This window comes from Oryzias latipes, chromosome 17 (assembly GCF_053564925.1).
Source record: "Oryzias latipes strain Hd-rR chromosome 17, Olatipes_Hd-rR_3.1".
Taxonomy (NCBI): Eukaryota; Metazoa; Chordata; class Actinopteri; order Beloniformes; family Adrianichthyidae; genus Oryzias; species Oryzias latipes.
In genome coordinates, this window is record NC_136253.1 from 31,826,119 (window position 1) to 31,842,494 (window position 16,376).

Here is a 16,376-nt window from a genome sequence, read left to right on the forward strand (position 1 = left end):
ACTCAATTTTCAGACATTTTTTACCTAAATTTTCATTAGTTTAAAAAAGGTTTTAGGGCAAAATCTGACATTTATTTGGATAAATCTTGAACTTTTCAACAGATTTTTTTACTTTGGTTTTCCAGAGCAGGATTTGTACGGAAATTCAGGCTTAATCTGGATTTCTGCATTTTTTTTTTGCGTTCACCAAGAGGTTAAGGATTCATTTTATTTTAACGATACCACATCCAATGAAAAAATACATTATTGTGATAAAGATTTAAAATCGGCATAGAGCTGATCCGTAGCAGTAGATAATAGCAGCTCAACAGTTTCTCTTTAAAGAGTCACTCTGATGAAAAATTGTGTTTTTGAAGCATTTTTCTCTTCATGGAGGACATATATGAAGAACATTAATGTCTTTATTCAAATTATAGTGAGTCGGGAGCATGAAAAATGATGTTTACAAAGAGCACATTTGTGAAAATTGAGCTTAAAGATCCACTCGGGTGAAAATTGTGTTTTTTTTACATGTTTTTGTGGCATTTTTCTGATGACCAATAACATATATGAAGAAAATTAAGCTTAAATTTGCATTTCTGAGTGTTTCTTCATACAAATTGTGGTGAATTAGGAGCAGACTAAGAAATGCTCGTGTGTGGGACGTATATAATACTTTGGGCGGACCACAAGCTCCCCGCTGCTCTCCATTCTGAAGCATCGACTTGCAGCCAATTAGATCCACGAACGTCTTTGTTTTCCTCGTCTGAGCTGGAATCTGGATCAAAATGTACGACTGGATGGCTCTAATATCACTCGCCAGTTTTTGTTGCACCAGTCATGTCAGGTTGGGGGTGTGAGGGGCTGAAAGCTAGCGAGAGAGCATGTAAACGGAGAGCTCTCAGCAAAGGGGAGGGGAAGTGGGGGTGGGGTTGCCCCACACCAACAATCCCACTCACAATTCAGAGGTGAATTTCTAATGATCTCCTGCTGCTCTGCAGAAACTATGTCGTAGAAAACGACACAGATTTTTACATTTGAGTTCAAAACGGCATATTTATTTTCAAAACACCACTGGGAATGTTTTCAATGAGGTCAAATGATGGTCATGGTGGTCTTTGGCTTGGATTTTGCATGAAACTGTAATAAAAGTCTCACCTTTTCTGGTAGACTTGGCTTTCTGGAGATTCTATCTTATAAATGTTGCAAAAAATACGCAGGGAAGTTTGCAGCAGAACCAAAAAGCACAGTTTTGAATGTTTTTTTTTTATTCTCTTTTGGTTTCCTGTTTTAGAATTTGACAAGCTTCCACTCACAGCCATAAGAGCAGAGGAAGCTTGTATCGTATTTTTCAGCCACAATACAATCTATTTCAGTTTTTCGGTAGTATTTTTAGAACATTTTGTGACAACATTGCCTTCATTTCATATCTATTAAAGGTGGATTTCAGTGCATGTCCTGACTCGACTATAGATGCTTTAAAAAGGTTTTTAATCGAGGTAAAGAAAGACGCAGAAACTGCAGAAGAAATCCTTGCCAAGGTCTCCTAAATACTGCATGCATTTTGTACAGATTGATTTCTTTTTAAACCTTTAAACAGACAAATATTTGCATCTGCATGAAGGTATTTTTTATCACAGGAAAGCTGGGATAACAGAGTCTAAGTGAGCTAAAGTGATAAAAGTCATCACTTTTCTTATCAGCGCCTTCATATCTTCATATATGTTCTTTCCTTCCAAAATCTGTCGGTGCAACTTTTGTTTTTTAAAATTTCAGTCAGGATGCTGATGATTTAAAAAAAAGACCTAACTTGTTTCACATCTTTTAATCTCCAGCTGCTGCAGAAGACGATCATGTCTGTCCTGAACACCACAGCGTCAGAAAGCGCTGAGGTAAGTCGTCACATCCAGTGTGTCACACAGCCACTATGAACACTTTGGGCCTTATTGCAAACCTGAAAATTGGTCTTACGTGAATATACGTGAGAAAAAAGTGATCTTTACATGAAATTTACCAAATATACCACGCAAAGAACACGCAAATCAAGAAGATGAACTGTGCGTGATTATTGCGCTGTTTATATGCAACTCATTAATGCTTTGTGTGTCAATGACGTCATTTTAATGTGATAGGTGCACCGTATACATGATATAAAGGTTATAAACTCCATAAAATACGCGTAAACTGCGTAATCCTCAACCGATAAAAAATTGTGAACAGCTCAAAACTAAATTTACGCAAAAGACCGGTCGGCCTAAACCCTCGACGGACGAACGCAAGAAACGCTTCTGAATGATCACGAAAGACCCAAATCTCATACGTGGAAAATGCGCAGAATGTTTGTAGTGGCTGTGTGCCACGGCCTTTACATAAGTCTGAGCTCAAGTTCTGTATTGTCAAAGCTCTGTCATCTGTCTGTGTTACTGCGACAGCTTTTATGTTAATCGCTGGTTCAGTTTGCTGCCAGAACGCTGAGATAATCCTCCACTTTCCCTTTTTTCTATTTACTGTAGGTGAAGAGGTGTGCATTAATGTTGTGTATGTCTTGCATAACATACAGGTGGTGGGGCTATTGCTAATCAATACTAATAGGCTTCGATGCCTTGCTCAGTGAGTTCAGGGCAACTCTCTGTCATGACATCTGGATCAAACGGTTAAAATGTGTATTCGGTCCAATTGTGTGTGTGTGTGTGTGTGTGTTTGCTGCTGCAGTTCCAGGGTTGTGATGTGGAGAGCGTGCTGGGAAAAGAGGTGGGTCCCATGGCGGTTTACAGCCGAGTCGTCACCAGGAACCCTGCCCTGTGGATTGGCCTGGAGGAGGTGTGCCTGTGAGGCTGCAGATATCAATCTTCAGGCTTCAGCTGGCTCCAAGGATCTGATCCTCCTCTTCCCCCTGGAAAGGCCTCCCTGACAGCTTCAGGCTGTGCCGAGGAGAGGAGATCTTGTTTGTGTTGACGATATGCAGCGTCTTTGGACCGGAGGTTACTGGTCCAAGGGTGCACTAAATGAACCCACGTGGTCGGGTGGGGGGGGCAAAGCCTTCCATGCCGTTTGGGATGTAGAATTGGACGTGGTGTCAATAAAAGCTTTATTTTTGCTGACTTGTTTTTCTGTTTCCTGTTTCACTTCTGGTGTGAAACCATTACCAAGACGCGACAGACCCCAAAAAAAGAGCAAACTGGTGCACTTTTTCAACAACTTTATTAACAGATTCCATAGAACACAAAAGGTTTCATACAAACTATATAAAAGGTCATGCTCTGGCTCTTATACAAAGTTTTTGTAATTAAAAAAAACGTGTACCATGTTTTGGTTTAACGTGTAAATGCAGTGGTAAAATAATTTAATACAGAGAAAAATCCCACGAAAAATATGGCATCAACATTACATTTTTCCAGTGCCATTATGGTCAGCTTAAAAAAAAAACATCTGGTACAGATGGTAAAGAGTTCTGAGGTATGTCTCCGTGGAGCTTCGTTCACAGCTTTGTCACCGGCTCTGTGCGCCCGTGGAGCCCGCGAACGAGGCGCTGGGGATCTGTTTGAAGAAGTCCCGGAGCCCGGTGAGCTCCCTGGTTAGCTGCTCGATGGTTTTGTGGAGTTTCTCGTTCTCGGCGCTCAGTTCGAGCAGCTTGTCCTGCATCTCCAAGTTGCGCCTCTTGGCTTTGTCCCTGCTTTTGCGCACCGCAATGTTATTCCGCTCGCGCCTCTGCCGGTACTCCATGCTGAACCTGTCCACAGACTTCTTGCCCTTCTCCCTGCCCATCTTCCTCGGGGAGGATTTGGCGGAGCTGACCGCGGAGACGGGCTCCGGGGTCGTGGGCGGGGTGGGCTGCCCCGTCGTCAGGCTGACGGAGGTCTGCGCGCACGTCTCGATCTGGGACGGCAGGGAGGAGGACAGGTCGCTGTCGCTCCACTCGGACTCCTGCTTGATGGGCGCCCCGTAGGTGCCCGGCTTCTCCAGCCTCCGGTCCGCCGCGTAGCCGGCCGCCAGCAGCTGCTGCTGCACGCCGCCCGGGAGCGCGGAGCCCTGCAGGCTGTAGAAGTCCGCCTTCTCCTGCTTGACGGAGTTGAAGAGGTCGAGGAAGAGCTCGTCGTTGCACAGCTCCAGGTTCGGCACGGATGTCATGGACTCGATGTACTGGCTGAAGTCGATGGCGCTCTCGTCCTCGTACATGGCGGGCGTGGTGCTCATCTCCACCAGCGTGTTCTCCTCCGCCGCGGCGTCCGGCCTGCCGCCGGGCTTGCAGACCCCCTGCTGGGGGCCGCCCAGGCTGGGACTCTCATAGAAGTTAGCAGGCTCCATCGCCCAGCTCATGTTGCATTGTGGAGACGCGCGGTGTGGGTCCAGGCTGTATATGTCACACATTAACCCGGGTGACTTGTCCACGTGGGTTTGGAAAAAAGCAAAGAAGGTACAGAAAAGAGACAAATCCAGCTAATGCAGATATCTCTTTCTGCGCAGGCGCGTTATCTGGCCCTGACCTTTGCCTGTCAAGATGCTGTCACTAACTTGACTGCGACTTGTCACTTTTCTGGAGCGGCGCATCTTTTCGCGGAGTGTTTTGTATCGTTCTCCGCTGACGTCACACACGCCGCCCTCTCACCAGCCAGTCAAGTCCAAACGGGGGTCACGTGGTACCTGTTAGTTTCCAATTTGAGGAGGCAGGGGCGTGGCGCTCAAGTCCCGCCCACTCTACTATGAGTGCATGAATGGTTCATAGTTGTTTACACTGAGCTGCCTGAGCTCTGTGTAAACAAGATTTGTCCAAACGTCCTACGAAAACAACTACTTTGACACCAAAAGGACAAAATTCAAAGATTTAATTTATCTTTATATACTTTCTGTTAAGGAGCAGAATTCCTATTGTATTTAATATTTAATTAAAAGGGAAGATATACATAAATGATACACACATATTGTGTGAAGTCATGATATTTTCAAATAAAAATGTTCAAAATATGCCTAAATACAGTCTATATACAAGACTGATGTTTAGATGCAGCCAAACAAATATAACTCGTATATAAAAATATTTGTAGTTAGATTCCTCACAAATTTATGGTTTTGTTTACGTTCTGCAGCGCCGCATCAAGGATTTGTCATTTGACTAATGCAAATATCACGTTAATAGTAATGTTTGCACCAAAAACGTTATAAGAAAAACCCAAAATAAAACCAGCACAAATTTTAAAATATTCCACCAATGTAAAAGGATGATGTGTAAAATGCGTTAAATATGTATTTTATCATAATTGTTTTTATCTATGAAGACTCATTCATCCAGGTTGGTTCCATTGTAGTAGGAAACGTCTTCTAACTTTTAAACCAAGTCCAGATGACATCCCCTAAATCTACTACAACAATTGTTTTTACTTTAAAATGTAAATGTTTGCTATTTATATTATGTAAGCACGTCTATTTCCCATATAGCCCTAATTTAATTTTTTTTTTTTTTTTGTAAAAATAAATTGTTTACATGTTGTGATAAGATAAACTTTATTGGTCTAGACAGGAAAATGCACACAACTTCATGACATAATAAATAATGCAATTTCAATACTATGCAAGCTGTAAAACGGGCATTTTATAATCAGTCTACCATAGAGCATTTAATCCATTCAGACACATACCTTTACAATTAAAGCTACTTTATAGGAATGTTATTCTGATAATTTTAGAGTACAGAGTTTGTAAAAAAAAAACTAAAAAATAAAAAGAAATGAATATAAAATATAACAGCTCAAATATGTGTTTTCACACAGCAAAGCAACTACAAACAAACTCATTCTCTTTTATTTGCTTACTTACAGTCAATTTAAATGACAGAAGTTGGGCTTTAACATGATTTTGGTCTACCGATCTGCTGTCAACAATGCAGTCTGTTTGAGTGTCTTCCATCAGATACTTCTCGGAAATGTTTCCCATTTTTTCCTTTTAGGCAGTTTGCAGTACTTTTCCTCTGTGGAGGTCCACTTTCCTGTGAAAGACGCACCACCTAGTGGTTAGAATTAGCAACTGCAATAGATTTATGCAGTTTTACATAAAAAAATAAACATAGATTTTATCTTTTTTAGGGGGAAAATGTCTTAAATATGTAATTGTTATAATTACTAATTTTTGTGGGTATTCATTAACCGTTACTTTTTTTAAACAATAGTTTTCACTGCAACAATGGAAATATATAAAATAGAAACATCATATTTGAAACATTTTAATTCTTGTAAATCGATGTTTAATTATAAGGACTTTTTATTGATTTATTTTATTTATTTTTATTAAAAAATGTTTTTTTTTTTACTATTTTGTGGCTGAAACGGCAGCTTCCTGTGGGTTATAACCACATAAACGGAGGGAGAAAAGGCACAAAAAAGCTCAGTCGATTAGACAAAAATGTTTTTTACCTTTACAAATATTTAAAGAAAAAATGTTTTTAAATTATTATAGATGCCATTCTCCGTAATTTGAGGAACCTGTGTGCCTTTAAATAAATGAATGCGGATGAAGTTTTAACAAATCCCCCCCGTCAAAGTGGAGGGGCCTCCCGGAAGAAAGTTTGCGCTTCGTACTTTTCATTGGCCAAAAGTTACCCGCGAAATCGACGTCATCCGCAATTTCGCGCCAGATCTGCAGCTCTTGTCGTGCATTGAAGAAGAGGTAAGAAAGTCCTGCTTTTATCAACCCGGTTAATGTAAATCCTGCCGCTCTTTATGCATCTACGACAGAAGGAACTGATTGGGGTTTCCTTTAAACATCGATGACTGTTTTTATTGACATACTTTGGTGGTGAAGTTAGCAAAACACGATGTCGACTGAGCGCCGCCTTTGTTTGTCTGAATTATAGAGAGCCGCATGTCAAATGGTGGCTGAAATAATACTTCTCAAATCTGCGTGTTTGTACATTTAAAAAGACAGAAGATGCTCTAAACGTGACAAAATCCAACTGCTACGACGAGTGACGCTTAACCTGCATTTTCTGAATAAATACGTAAGAGTTTTGAGGTAAACGGGGCTGATGGACACTAAACGTTTTCAGAAACGAATTTTGCTCCTGAAAATCTACTGTACGTGTATGGAGAGGGATATAACCGCGAAAAAGACTAAAGTTGCTGCTTGCTTAATTTTTATTTGACCACCAAGAAAATGTTTTGCAGTAAACAGGATGCAAAAAAAATCACATACTCATTTTTTTTAAAGTGCACATACCTGTATATCTAAATATTTCCCGTGTTTTTACTCTCATATTTGTACAACTGAATCACCATTTATCACTTTCCTCTACAAACCATCTTAAGTCGGTTTTGACTTTTGTCAATCTGCAGATATTCCTGCAACGATGTCTTCGCCAGCATCAACCCCCGGAGGCCGTAAACGTGGAAGAAACGCCAACCCGCCCACACGTATGTCTGCTTCGCTCGGCTCTGATCGTCTCGGTCGCTCTGGTTCTTTTAAAAATACTTTTTTTTTTCCTCCACACCAGCGAATAGCGAGGATCCCACCTCTCCCCCCTCACAGAGGCGCCGGGGCCAGGACTCGTCTGCCGGGGATCTGATGCCGATGCCAACCTCCCCGGCGACAGACTTGCTCAGTCCGGCGGCACCTCAGGACACGTCTCTGTTCTCCAGCCCTCGACCTTCAGGTACTTGTTCTGGTTTTGTGTTACTTGATTTAAAAGAGGGCCTTGCCAGTCACAGTAGTGATGTTCATAGGGCCGAATGAAGTGGACATCAGCTCCCCTCTTGTGTACGGGACCCCCAGCTCCCGGGTGGAAGGCACTCCTCGCAGCGGAGTGCGTGGCACGCCAGCCAGGCAGCGCCCGGATCTGGGATCAGTCAGAAAGGCCCCCCAAGTGGATCTCCACTCTGACCAGGTCAGCGGACGAGCGCAGGCTCATCCAATGTCGGACTCAGTGGAAAAGAACAAAAGTTGACGTGGTTGTCGTCTTCTAGCCGAGCGCCGATAACGCAGTCGCCAGCGAGCCGAGTGCCGGGCAGAATCTGGTCATTTGGGGGACAGACGTCAATGTTGGGACGTGCAAAGAGAAGTTCCAGGTATGGACTGTGTCACCAGATGAGCTGTGTCCATCCTGCTTTCACTCCAGTCAAAGGTAACATTTCTGTGGTTTTTTTCAGAGGTTTCTGCAGAGGTTTATCGATCCGACTTCCACCGAGGACGAGAATGCCGGTCTGGACCTCAACGAGCCGCTGTACATGCAGAAGCTGGAAGAGGTGCAGCCGTCGCCGCCATTCGTTTCTGCTTTTAAGCCACAGTTTTTGCGACGCTTCACTCGTGTTTTATTCTTTTATTTGTGACCAGAGTTGTTGCCTTTTTCCCCCCCTCTCAGATCAGTGTGGTCGGGGATCCGGTCCTGAATGTGAACTGTCGCCACGTCCAGTCCTTCGATGCAGAACTGTACCGGCAGCTCATCTGTTACCCACAGGTAGAGTCTCAAACACAATTAAACACCATTTAAGCTTTGGCTGAATTCACTCATCACTGCGCATGGCAGGAATTTGCCCTTTTTCGGATGTCCACATCTACAGTTCCAATGTCCAGTGTCCTCAGAAGTCTCTGCAGAAAACTAGTACACATCGACGCTCACTAGATTAGTGACTAAATTTCACTCCTTCTCCTGTAGATCAGTGGTCTCCAACCTATTTCAGGCCACAGACCTCTTTAATGTCAGACAATTTTTTAACGGACTGGCCTGTACGAGGCCAAAGGGGCTTTTATTTTATTTATTTTTTTATAAATTACTTTAACTTTTGAGGGCAAAGTTTATCTTCACCCTCTGTAAAATAAGTGCAGCTGCTTTAGACTTTATTTAGATTTCAAGTAGGAAACATTAAAATGGGATCCAGATGATCCCATAACTGACAAAGTGGAAGCCAAAAAATCAGACGCCAACTTTAGCCTCATATTATTTAGGTGGAACTGATAAAACCAAATAAAAGGGTCACTAAAACTGATATTCTCTAAATATAATAATTCATGGGAATTTGTAGTTTAAACGACTTTATGAGCAGCTTCCTTGTAACATTAGAAAGCCAGTTGTTGAATATTCTGCATTATTAACTGTGGTCTGTGTGAACAACTGTCACAACAAATCCATATTTGGAGTAAAGACTCCTGGTAAATGAGACTTACTTTTATTTTGAAGGGGAAGGCTCTTTTCTGCCAAAACAAACTCTCCAAATATGTTTTGGCGGTCGGCGCAGCAGCTTTAAGAAAGTAGCGGATGGGTTTTCAACACGTGACCGAAAGGCTTGATACGTGTGTGACTAAAGAGTCGGATGCGGTGGAGAGAATCCCGCTGTTTTTCAAAATAAAACTTCCTTCAGAATCAGATTTGAGAATCGGTCCATGGTCCGGTGATTGGAATTCACTGTTCTGTATGTTTATTACAACATTTTGATCCAAAAGTATAAAAATGATATACTTTCTTGTCTTTTTTTTTTTTTGTTTGATTTGGCAGCAATGGTCACGACTGATTCTGTTTCCCACAGGAAGTCATCCCGACCTTCGACATGGCCGTAAACGAGCTCTTCTTTGAGCGTTTTCCAGACTCTGTCCTCGAGTACCAGATCCAAGTGCGGCCGTACAACGCCCTAAAAACCAAAAACATGAGAAACCTGAACCCCGAAGGTACGGAACAGCGGATCCATGTGCAGAGCCCCCCCCCCCCCCCCCCCCCCCCCCCCCTGGCCCGGAGTTTAAAAGCCGCTTGTTTCCTCCTCAGACATCGATCAGCTGATCACCCTCGGCGGCATGGTGATCCGCACTTCGCAGCTCATCCCAGAGATGCAGGAGGCGTTCTTCCAGTGCCAGGTGTGCGCCTTCAGCGCCCGCGTGGAGGTGGATCGCGGCCGCATCGCCGAGCCAGCCGTGTGTCGCAACTGCAACAACACCCACAGCATGACGCTGGTGCACAACCGCTCGGTCTTCTCAGACAAACAGATGGTGAGTTCGGTGACCCCGGTTGCCGAGCAGATTGCGGCCCCCCATCTCCCAAAATGTGTGGGATTGTAATCGGTGTTGAGGTCACGGCATCTGTTCGTTTCCTTCGCTTTCACAGATCAAAATTCAAGAGTCTCCCGAAGACATGCCCGCCGGTCAGACGCCCCACACCACCATCCTCTACGCCCACAATGATTTGGTGGATAAAGTGCAGCCAGGAGACAGAGTCAACATCACTGGTAGGTCCAGATAGAAGGAACTCCCTTCACCTCCTCACTCCCTAAAAATGATTGACATCACAAGCGGGAGAAAAGCAATAGGCCCAAAATCTATTTATTCTATTTTTTTTTCCCCATTCATTCATCTTCATCCGTTTGTCCCTTTTGGGGTCACGGGGCTGCTGGAGCCTATCCCGGCCAATTGTGGGTGAAGGCAGGGGGCGTCCTGGACAGGTCGCCAGTCTGTCGAAGTATCTATTTATTTTTATTTTATTTAAATGCCCTAATAAAACCAAAACACACGTGTCAGGGATATCCAAAGGAAGTTGTCAAGTTATGGGATGGCCACAGGACCTACAGCTTGGCGGCCATTGATGTGGCAAAGTGTGAAATTTTGCAATTTTCACACAATATGGAAAAATAAAACTTTTGTTCAAGTGATGAAAAGGAATTTCCACACACACAAACACACTGCCAGGTTAAGTCGACAACCAGAAATCAATTTTTGTTGACCTTTGACCCCAGGAAGAAGGTGCCATCTTGAATTTAAAAAATATATATATATATATTTTTTTACAAATCTTTAACAGCAAATAGGACATCATCGATTTCAAAAAGTGAAAATTTAATTGATATACGTGTTCAGCGACGACTATTTATGAATCCACTGTGTTCTGAAGATAAAAAAACATAGAAGGTTTATTTAAAAAAAATAAACCAATGCAGCTCGCAACTCTAATTTTTTAAGGTATTTCTCTTAAAAAAACACTTTAAAGGGAGGAAATATGAAGTAAACAAGATTTTCTTGTAGTATTTCTAAAATCTTAGTGATGCGTTTCTATCTGATTTATTTAAAGGACCTTAATATTTACGGTAAAGTACATTGTTTTTATTACAATGAGGGACGTTTGAACACACTGCACCCTGCAGGCATCTACAGAGCGGTCCCCATGCGCGTCCACCCCCGACAGAGCAACGTGAGGTCGGTCTACAAGACCCACATCGACGCCATCCACTTCCGCAAGACTGACGAGAAGCGCCTCCACGGTTTGGACCAGGACGGGGAGCAGAAGCTCTTCACGGAGGATCGCGTGCAGACCCTGAAGGAGCTGGCAGCCAAGCCCGACGTCTACGAACGCCTCGCCTCGGCTCTGGCGCCCAGCATCTACGAACACGAGGACATCAAGAAGGTGAGGGGAGGGAAGCGCTACGACTTGAGGAATGAGGTGATTGGATCTCCGGTTGTGCATGGAAACACAGTAACCAGATGGAGCTGGAGGGAAAACATGACCAAAAACAGTCCGTCTCCTAAAAGATTTAAAGGAAAAACATCCCGAAACTGTTTCCAGCTTGCAGTTTTACTCGACAGTCATTGTGTCGGCGTTTACCTTAAGCCTGCTTGGGTTTACAAACGAAATAGCTGATGCAACTTTTAATTTGACCTTTTTTGACTTACCGGTGCTTTCTTAGCTAAAAATTCATTTGGTTGTATTAAAAAAAAATTGCCAAAAAAAGAAAGAAAATAGGATTTTTTTCATTTGTTGGTGTGACTTTTCTAAGCTTGTTCTCGGCTGCTCGGGCTTGCAGGGCATCCTGCTGCAGCTCTTCGGCGGCACTCGGAAGGACTTCAGCCAGACCGGCCGTGGAAACTTCCGTGCTGAGGTCAACATCCTCCTGTGTGGAGACCCCGGCACCAGCAAGTCCCAGCTGCTGCAGTACGTCTACAACCTGGTGCCCCGAGGCCAGTACACGTCGGGGAAGGGCTCCAGCGCCGTGGGCCTCACCGCATACGTGATGAAGGACCCGGAGACCCGGCAGCTGGTCCTGCAGACTGGAGCCCTGGTGCTCAGCGACAACGGCATCTGCTGCATTGACGAATTTGACAAGATGAGCGACAACACGCGCTCGGTGCTGCACGAGGTGATGGAGCAGCAGACCCTCTCCATCGCCAAGGTACGGCTGGTTTTGCAACATGTTTGGATTCTCCGGGGTGTTGGGATCAGAAGCTGTTTACATGTTTTTTGTTTTTTTTCCTTCCCTTTTAAAGGCCGGAATCATCTGCCAGCTGAACGCTCGCACTGCTGTGCTGGCGGCGGCGAACCCCGTGGAGTCTCAGTGGAACCCCAAAAAGACCACCATCGAAAACATCCAGCTGCCTCACACTCTGCTGTCCAGGTGAAGCTCCGCCCCCAGACGTCAGCTTAAATTTCTTTTGATGACCACGACTTTCTAGAATTATTCAACTTAAGGGATCAAACTTTAAACATTTCAGATCTTCTTTAACCAGCAAATGAATTTATTTATTTTAGTCATTTTAAGGCCACTGATTAAAAAGAATCACTATAGTAACACGTTCTGTGAATATAAAATGATCAGCTGTTTTTTTTATGGCAAGTCTCCCTTTAAAGTTTTAAATGGGCTTTTTCTTCCACCATTAATGGAAAAAGGGATTGGCACGGAGTGTTGTGTGACGTACAAAGATGCAGGACCAAATGTAGTGCAAAGCTGGTGTGGACAGGCGGCCTAATCGCATCAGAAACTAGGAAAAGGCTTCAAAAACAAAGTCGGGTACGTTTTCAGAGCAGGGCTGCCCAGTACCAGGGACGCGTGGGGAGAATAAATAAATTAAAAATATATTTATATATTATTAAGAATTGCCGTCAAGCAATCATCATTCTCACTGTGAAGTTGATTGAAATGGAGTTTTACTTCCTTCTAAAGTCCATAAAGGTGCGAGTGTTCAGCGTTAGACCCCTAACCGTGGATGTAGCTGCTAATGAGCCTTATCCTGTCTCTATTTTTCTTTTATAATTTGCTGAGGAAGCAGATCAGAGCGGAGGGCCTCGTGTGTCGGACAGATTTTACTGTTACAACAGGATCTTCTGGTGTATATTTGCATAAACTCCTTTTGTATTTGAGGCTAAGCTTGATTTCTAATAAACATGGGGGGGGGGTATTGCATGACTTAGTTTTCACACACAAACCGACAAACAGTCTGCACATTTACTGATATCTCTATACATGGAAGACTTATCTCACACGACTTCTGCACACGGACACAAAATTTCCATAACCAGAATTCTTGGAGAGGGGTGTAAAAACGATGCCCATGCCCATATTTGGGCGAAAGATTCCTATTCTTCATCAACCGGCACACGGGGTCGGTCGGTCGGTCCCTGGAAAAGAGCTTGGAACAGATTTCATTCTGCTGTTGGAGCTCGGTGTGCAGCTGCAAACACTCAGGTTGAAGGACAAGTGACTCTTTATAGTGCTGTAATCTTATACATTCATCCAAATTTATCCATTTAATTTAAAGGGAAAAAGTCTGATTTGCTTTTAAAACCTGCTTTTCACAATAAGCCTATTTATTTTGTACATAGATGGAAAATTTAAAATTTAGAGTTTTTTTTTTTGTAGTTTGTCGTTTTCTGAACAGGGCAACTACCTGTGTTTTAGCGTGTGTTTTTTTTTTGTCTTTATCAAATCAAATCAAACTTTATTTATAAAATAGCGCTTCTCATGCATTTTGTGCAGCTCGAAGCGCTTTAACATTAAAAACAGAAAACACACAATATTACAGTAAAAACCCAAACCACCCTTCCCACTCCCCTCCGTTAAAACACATGACCCATGGCCCCCACGTACACAGAATAATGACTATTCAACTTTAAATAAATAAATAAATAAGCAAACAAACAAGTAAGGCTTGGATCTGCTGTGAGGAAACAGTATTTGGGAATCCTTTCATACCAGGAGCCAGCCTGGCCATTGGAAGATCGCCACAGCGCCCACCCACACCGGTGGGCACCACTTCACAGCCGTGAAGCTGCAATGTTAGTCTCCAGCTGCCCCAGCAAGGGCAAGAACTGCAGCAACAACCGCTGACCAAGCCGGCAAGCCCTGGAGGAAAAGATCCCCACAAGAAACACTGGGGCTAAAATCACGATGAGATACTATAATTAAAAACATAAGATGTACATAAAAACATAAAATTGATAATAAGATGCATAAATGAAAATAAATACATAAAATAGCCTATACTAAAAATAATAGAATAAATTAGCAGTTAAAATCAACTAAAAAATGTAAATGTTGCATGTTTTGTTTGTATGACCTTTATACCTTTTGCTTGTCATTGTTTGCTAAACTGTCCAACGTTGTCTGCCTATTTGTTTGGAGTTTAGCTTTTGTGCTAATTCTGTGGCTATGCGTAAAGATTGATCAACTGAGCGTTGTCGTTTAAATCAGTTTAGGGCCACGTTGGCCTTATGAGCTCCTAACGGCGGCTCTCCCGCCCTTCCAGGTTCGACCTCATCTTCCTGATGCTGGATCCCCAAGACGAGGCGTACGATCGCAGGCTGGCCCACCACCTGGTGTCCCTGTACTACCAGAGCGAGGAGCAGATGGAGGAGGAGTTTCTGGACATGGCCGTGTTGAAGGATTACATCGCGTACGCCCGGACCTACATCAGCCCGAGACTGAGCGAGGAGGCCAGCCAGGCCCTGATCGAGGTCTGCTTCCGTCACTCCACGCGTGACGACGAGAACGCAAACGCGCCCCGCTCACGCTGAGCTCTGCCGCCGTTTTCCTCAGGCCTACGTCGACATGAGGAAGATCGGCAGCGGACGCGGCATGGTGTCCGCCTACCCGAGACAGCTGGAGTCGCTGATCCGGCTGGCGGAGGCTCACGCCAAGGTGCGCTTCTCGGAGAAGGTGGAGACCATTGACGTGGAGGAGGCCAAGCGGCTCCACAGGGAGGCCCTCAAGCAGTCGGCCACCGACCCCAGGACGGGATTCGTCGACATCTCCATCCTGACGACAGGTAAAAGGAAGTCCCGCCCCTGAACGAAACCCAAATGATCCTCTTAAGTTCCGAATCAATCATTTAATCGAGGTTTTTCCTGAAGCAACAGAGCAAACACAGTAAGAAAATATCAAAATTTGAGTTTTTATTTTTATCCATTTCTCATCTGATGAGCTGATTTCTTGTGGTGATTATATTTACAATTTTTTTTTTTTTTTTTTTTACATAAACCTGCCGAGTTCTAAGTTCCCTCCTCATCTCTTGTCTCTGGTTGCAGGTATGAGCGCCACCGCTCGCAAACGCAAGGAAGAAGTGGCCCAAGCTTTGAAAAAGCTGATCCAAGCCAAAGGAAAGACGCCGGCCATGAAATACCAGCAGCTGCTGGAAGACCTCCGAGGACAGTCGGAGACTGTGAGAACCTCTTCGTGTCTGTAGATGCTTCCGTGATCTTCCTCTGTGCTTTTGAAGCATCGTCTGTCACTTCCTGTTTCAGGCCATCACCAAGGAGCTGTTCGACGAGGCTCTGCGCGCTCTGGCAGACGAGGATTATCTCACCGTCACGGGGAAGACCGTCCGTCTGCTGGCCTGAGGCCTGTGGTACGGTCCTGGATTCTTCATCCAGACCTGAATCCCGGTCCTCCGGCAGGTTGTAAAGTGTATCATAAATGTTTTCTGGGGAGGATTATTATCAGAGATGAAACTTTGGAGAAGATCTGGATTCCTGTTAGAGTTGGTATTTAACTGCTTCTTTATTTTGCTGCTGTGTGCTCCCAAAAATGCTACATTTATGTTATGGACTGCTTAGTATTGCAACAGAAGATTGTAGTAATGGATGCATCCTAAAAAAAAATAAAAAGTTTCACTGGCATTTCTTTCTTTCTGTCTTTCTGTTTTTTGAATCCGTCTCATTTCCTGACTTTTCTTTTGTCATAATGACGACACATCCGTTCAGGTTGTTTAATGTGAACACTTCAACTCACTCAATCACTTTTATTTTTCGTATTTTGTCTCAAAACTCTAAAAAATCCAGCTGCTTTCTCTGTTTTATTTTGTTTTAGATCAAAAAAAAGGTTTTCCTTTTTTTTAGAGGTTCATAATAAGAACACGAAATTTGGGGAAATACTTATAAGTACTAGTCACAGAAAGTTTGTATTTTTTGCAAGTGAACTGCAGTTCCTATATCATTTTTTTCTTTTTTTTAATCCTCTTAATTGTAATAACACTAATTGATATTTATTCCATTGGTTTTACTTTGTTGCCAATTAAAATCCATCACCTTTAAACGCTATTTTAAAATAACCATTATTGACATGAGTAAGAAACTGTTGACAGGAATTTTGATTTCTTTAGACATCTGTGCAAAAACAAAAACACCCTGCACACATTTGACCCTGTAGAAATGTTCCAGACATAAAAAA

General features: G+C 43.4%; 3 protein-coding genes across 6 annotated transcripts in view; 2 read left to right on the forward strand and 1 right to left on the reverse strand.

The window, feature by feature from the left end:
- Nucleotides 1-3,080, forward strand: part of spidr (scaffold protein involved in DNA repair) — a 37,835-nt gene extending 34,755 nt beyond the window's left edge. For both annotated transcript variants that reach the window (XM_011486985.4, XM_023965526.2), the window contains 2 exons: nt 1,815-1,871; nt 2,692-3,080. In XM_011486985.4, coding sequence (XP_011485287.2) covers nt 1,815-1,871; nt 2,692-2,811 — 177 coding nt within the window. In that variant the 3' untranslated portion in view covers nt 2,812-3,080. The remainder of the gene's footprint in view (nt 1-1,814; nt 1,872-2,691) is intronic.
- Nucleotides 3,081-3,163: 83 nt separating this feature from the next.
- On the reverse strand, nt 3,164-4,539 carry cebpd (CCAAT enhancer binding protein delta). The gene has a single exon (XM_023965530.2). The coding sequence runs from the start codon at nt 4,345-4,347 to the stop codon at nt 3,469-3,471; it is 879 nt and encodes a 292-aa protein (XP_023821298.1). The 5' UTR covers nt 4,348-4,539; the 3' UTR covers nt 3,164-3,468.
- Nucleotides 4,540-6,501: 1,962 nt separating this feature from the next.
- Nucleotides 6,502-15,826, forward strand: mcm4 (minichromosome maintenance complex component 4). 3 transcript variants are annotated; one of them, XM_023965528.2, is made up of 17 exons: nt 6,502-6,636; nt 7,302-7,379; nt 7,460-7,618; nt 7,689-7,849; nt 7,929-8,030; nt 8,112-8,207; nt 8,324-8,419; nt 9,486-9,624; nt 9,719-9,939; nt 10,055-10,175; nt 11,085-11,344; nt 11,742-12,107; nt 12,202-12,329; nt 14,458-14,665; nt 14,748-14,976; nt 15,236-15,369; nt 15,452-15,826. In XM_023965528.2, the coding sequence occupies exons 2-17, from the start codon at nt 7,316-7,318 to the stop codon at nt 15,545-15,547; spliced, it is 2,580 nt and encodes an 859-aa protein (XP_023821296.1). In that variant the 5' UTR covers nt 6,502-6,636; nt 7,302-7,315; the 3' UTR covers nt 15,548-15,826. The 3 variants fall into 3 exon arrangements, with proteins under 3 accessions (XP_023821296.1, XP_023821297.1, XP_078790168.1); XM_023965529.2 differs by having other exon boundaries at nt 6,631-6,981; XM_078934042.1 differs by lacking the exon at nt 6,502-6,636 and adding an exon at nt 6,652-6,967.
- The last annotated feature ends 550 nt before the right edge of the window (nt 15,827-16,376 follow it).

Coding starts and splice junctions, on each gene's coding strand:
- mcm4 (XM_023965528.2), top strand. CDS start 7,316: ATGTCTTCGCCAGCATCAACCCCCGGAGGCCGTAAACGTGGAAGAAAC. Junction 8,208..8,323: donor ACATGCAGAAGCTGGAAGAG/GTGCAGCCGTCG, acceptor CCCCCCTCTCAG/ATCAGTGTGGTCGGGGATCC. Junction 14,666..14,747: donor CCAGCCAGGCCCTGATCGAG/GTCTGCTTCCGT, acceptor CGTTTTCCTCAG/GCCTACGTCGACATGAGGAA.
- cebpd (XM_023965530.2), bottom strand. CDS start 4,347: ATGTGTGACATATACAGCCTGGACCCACACCGCGCGTCTCCACAATGC.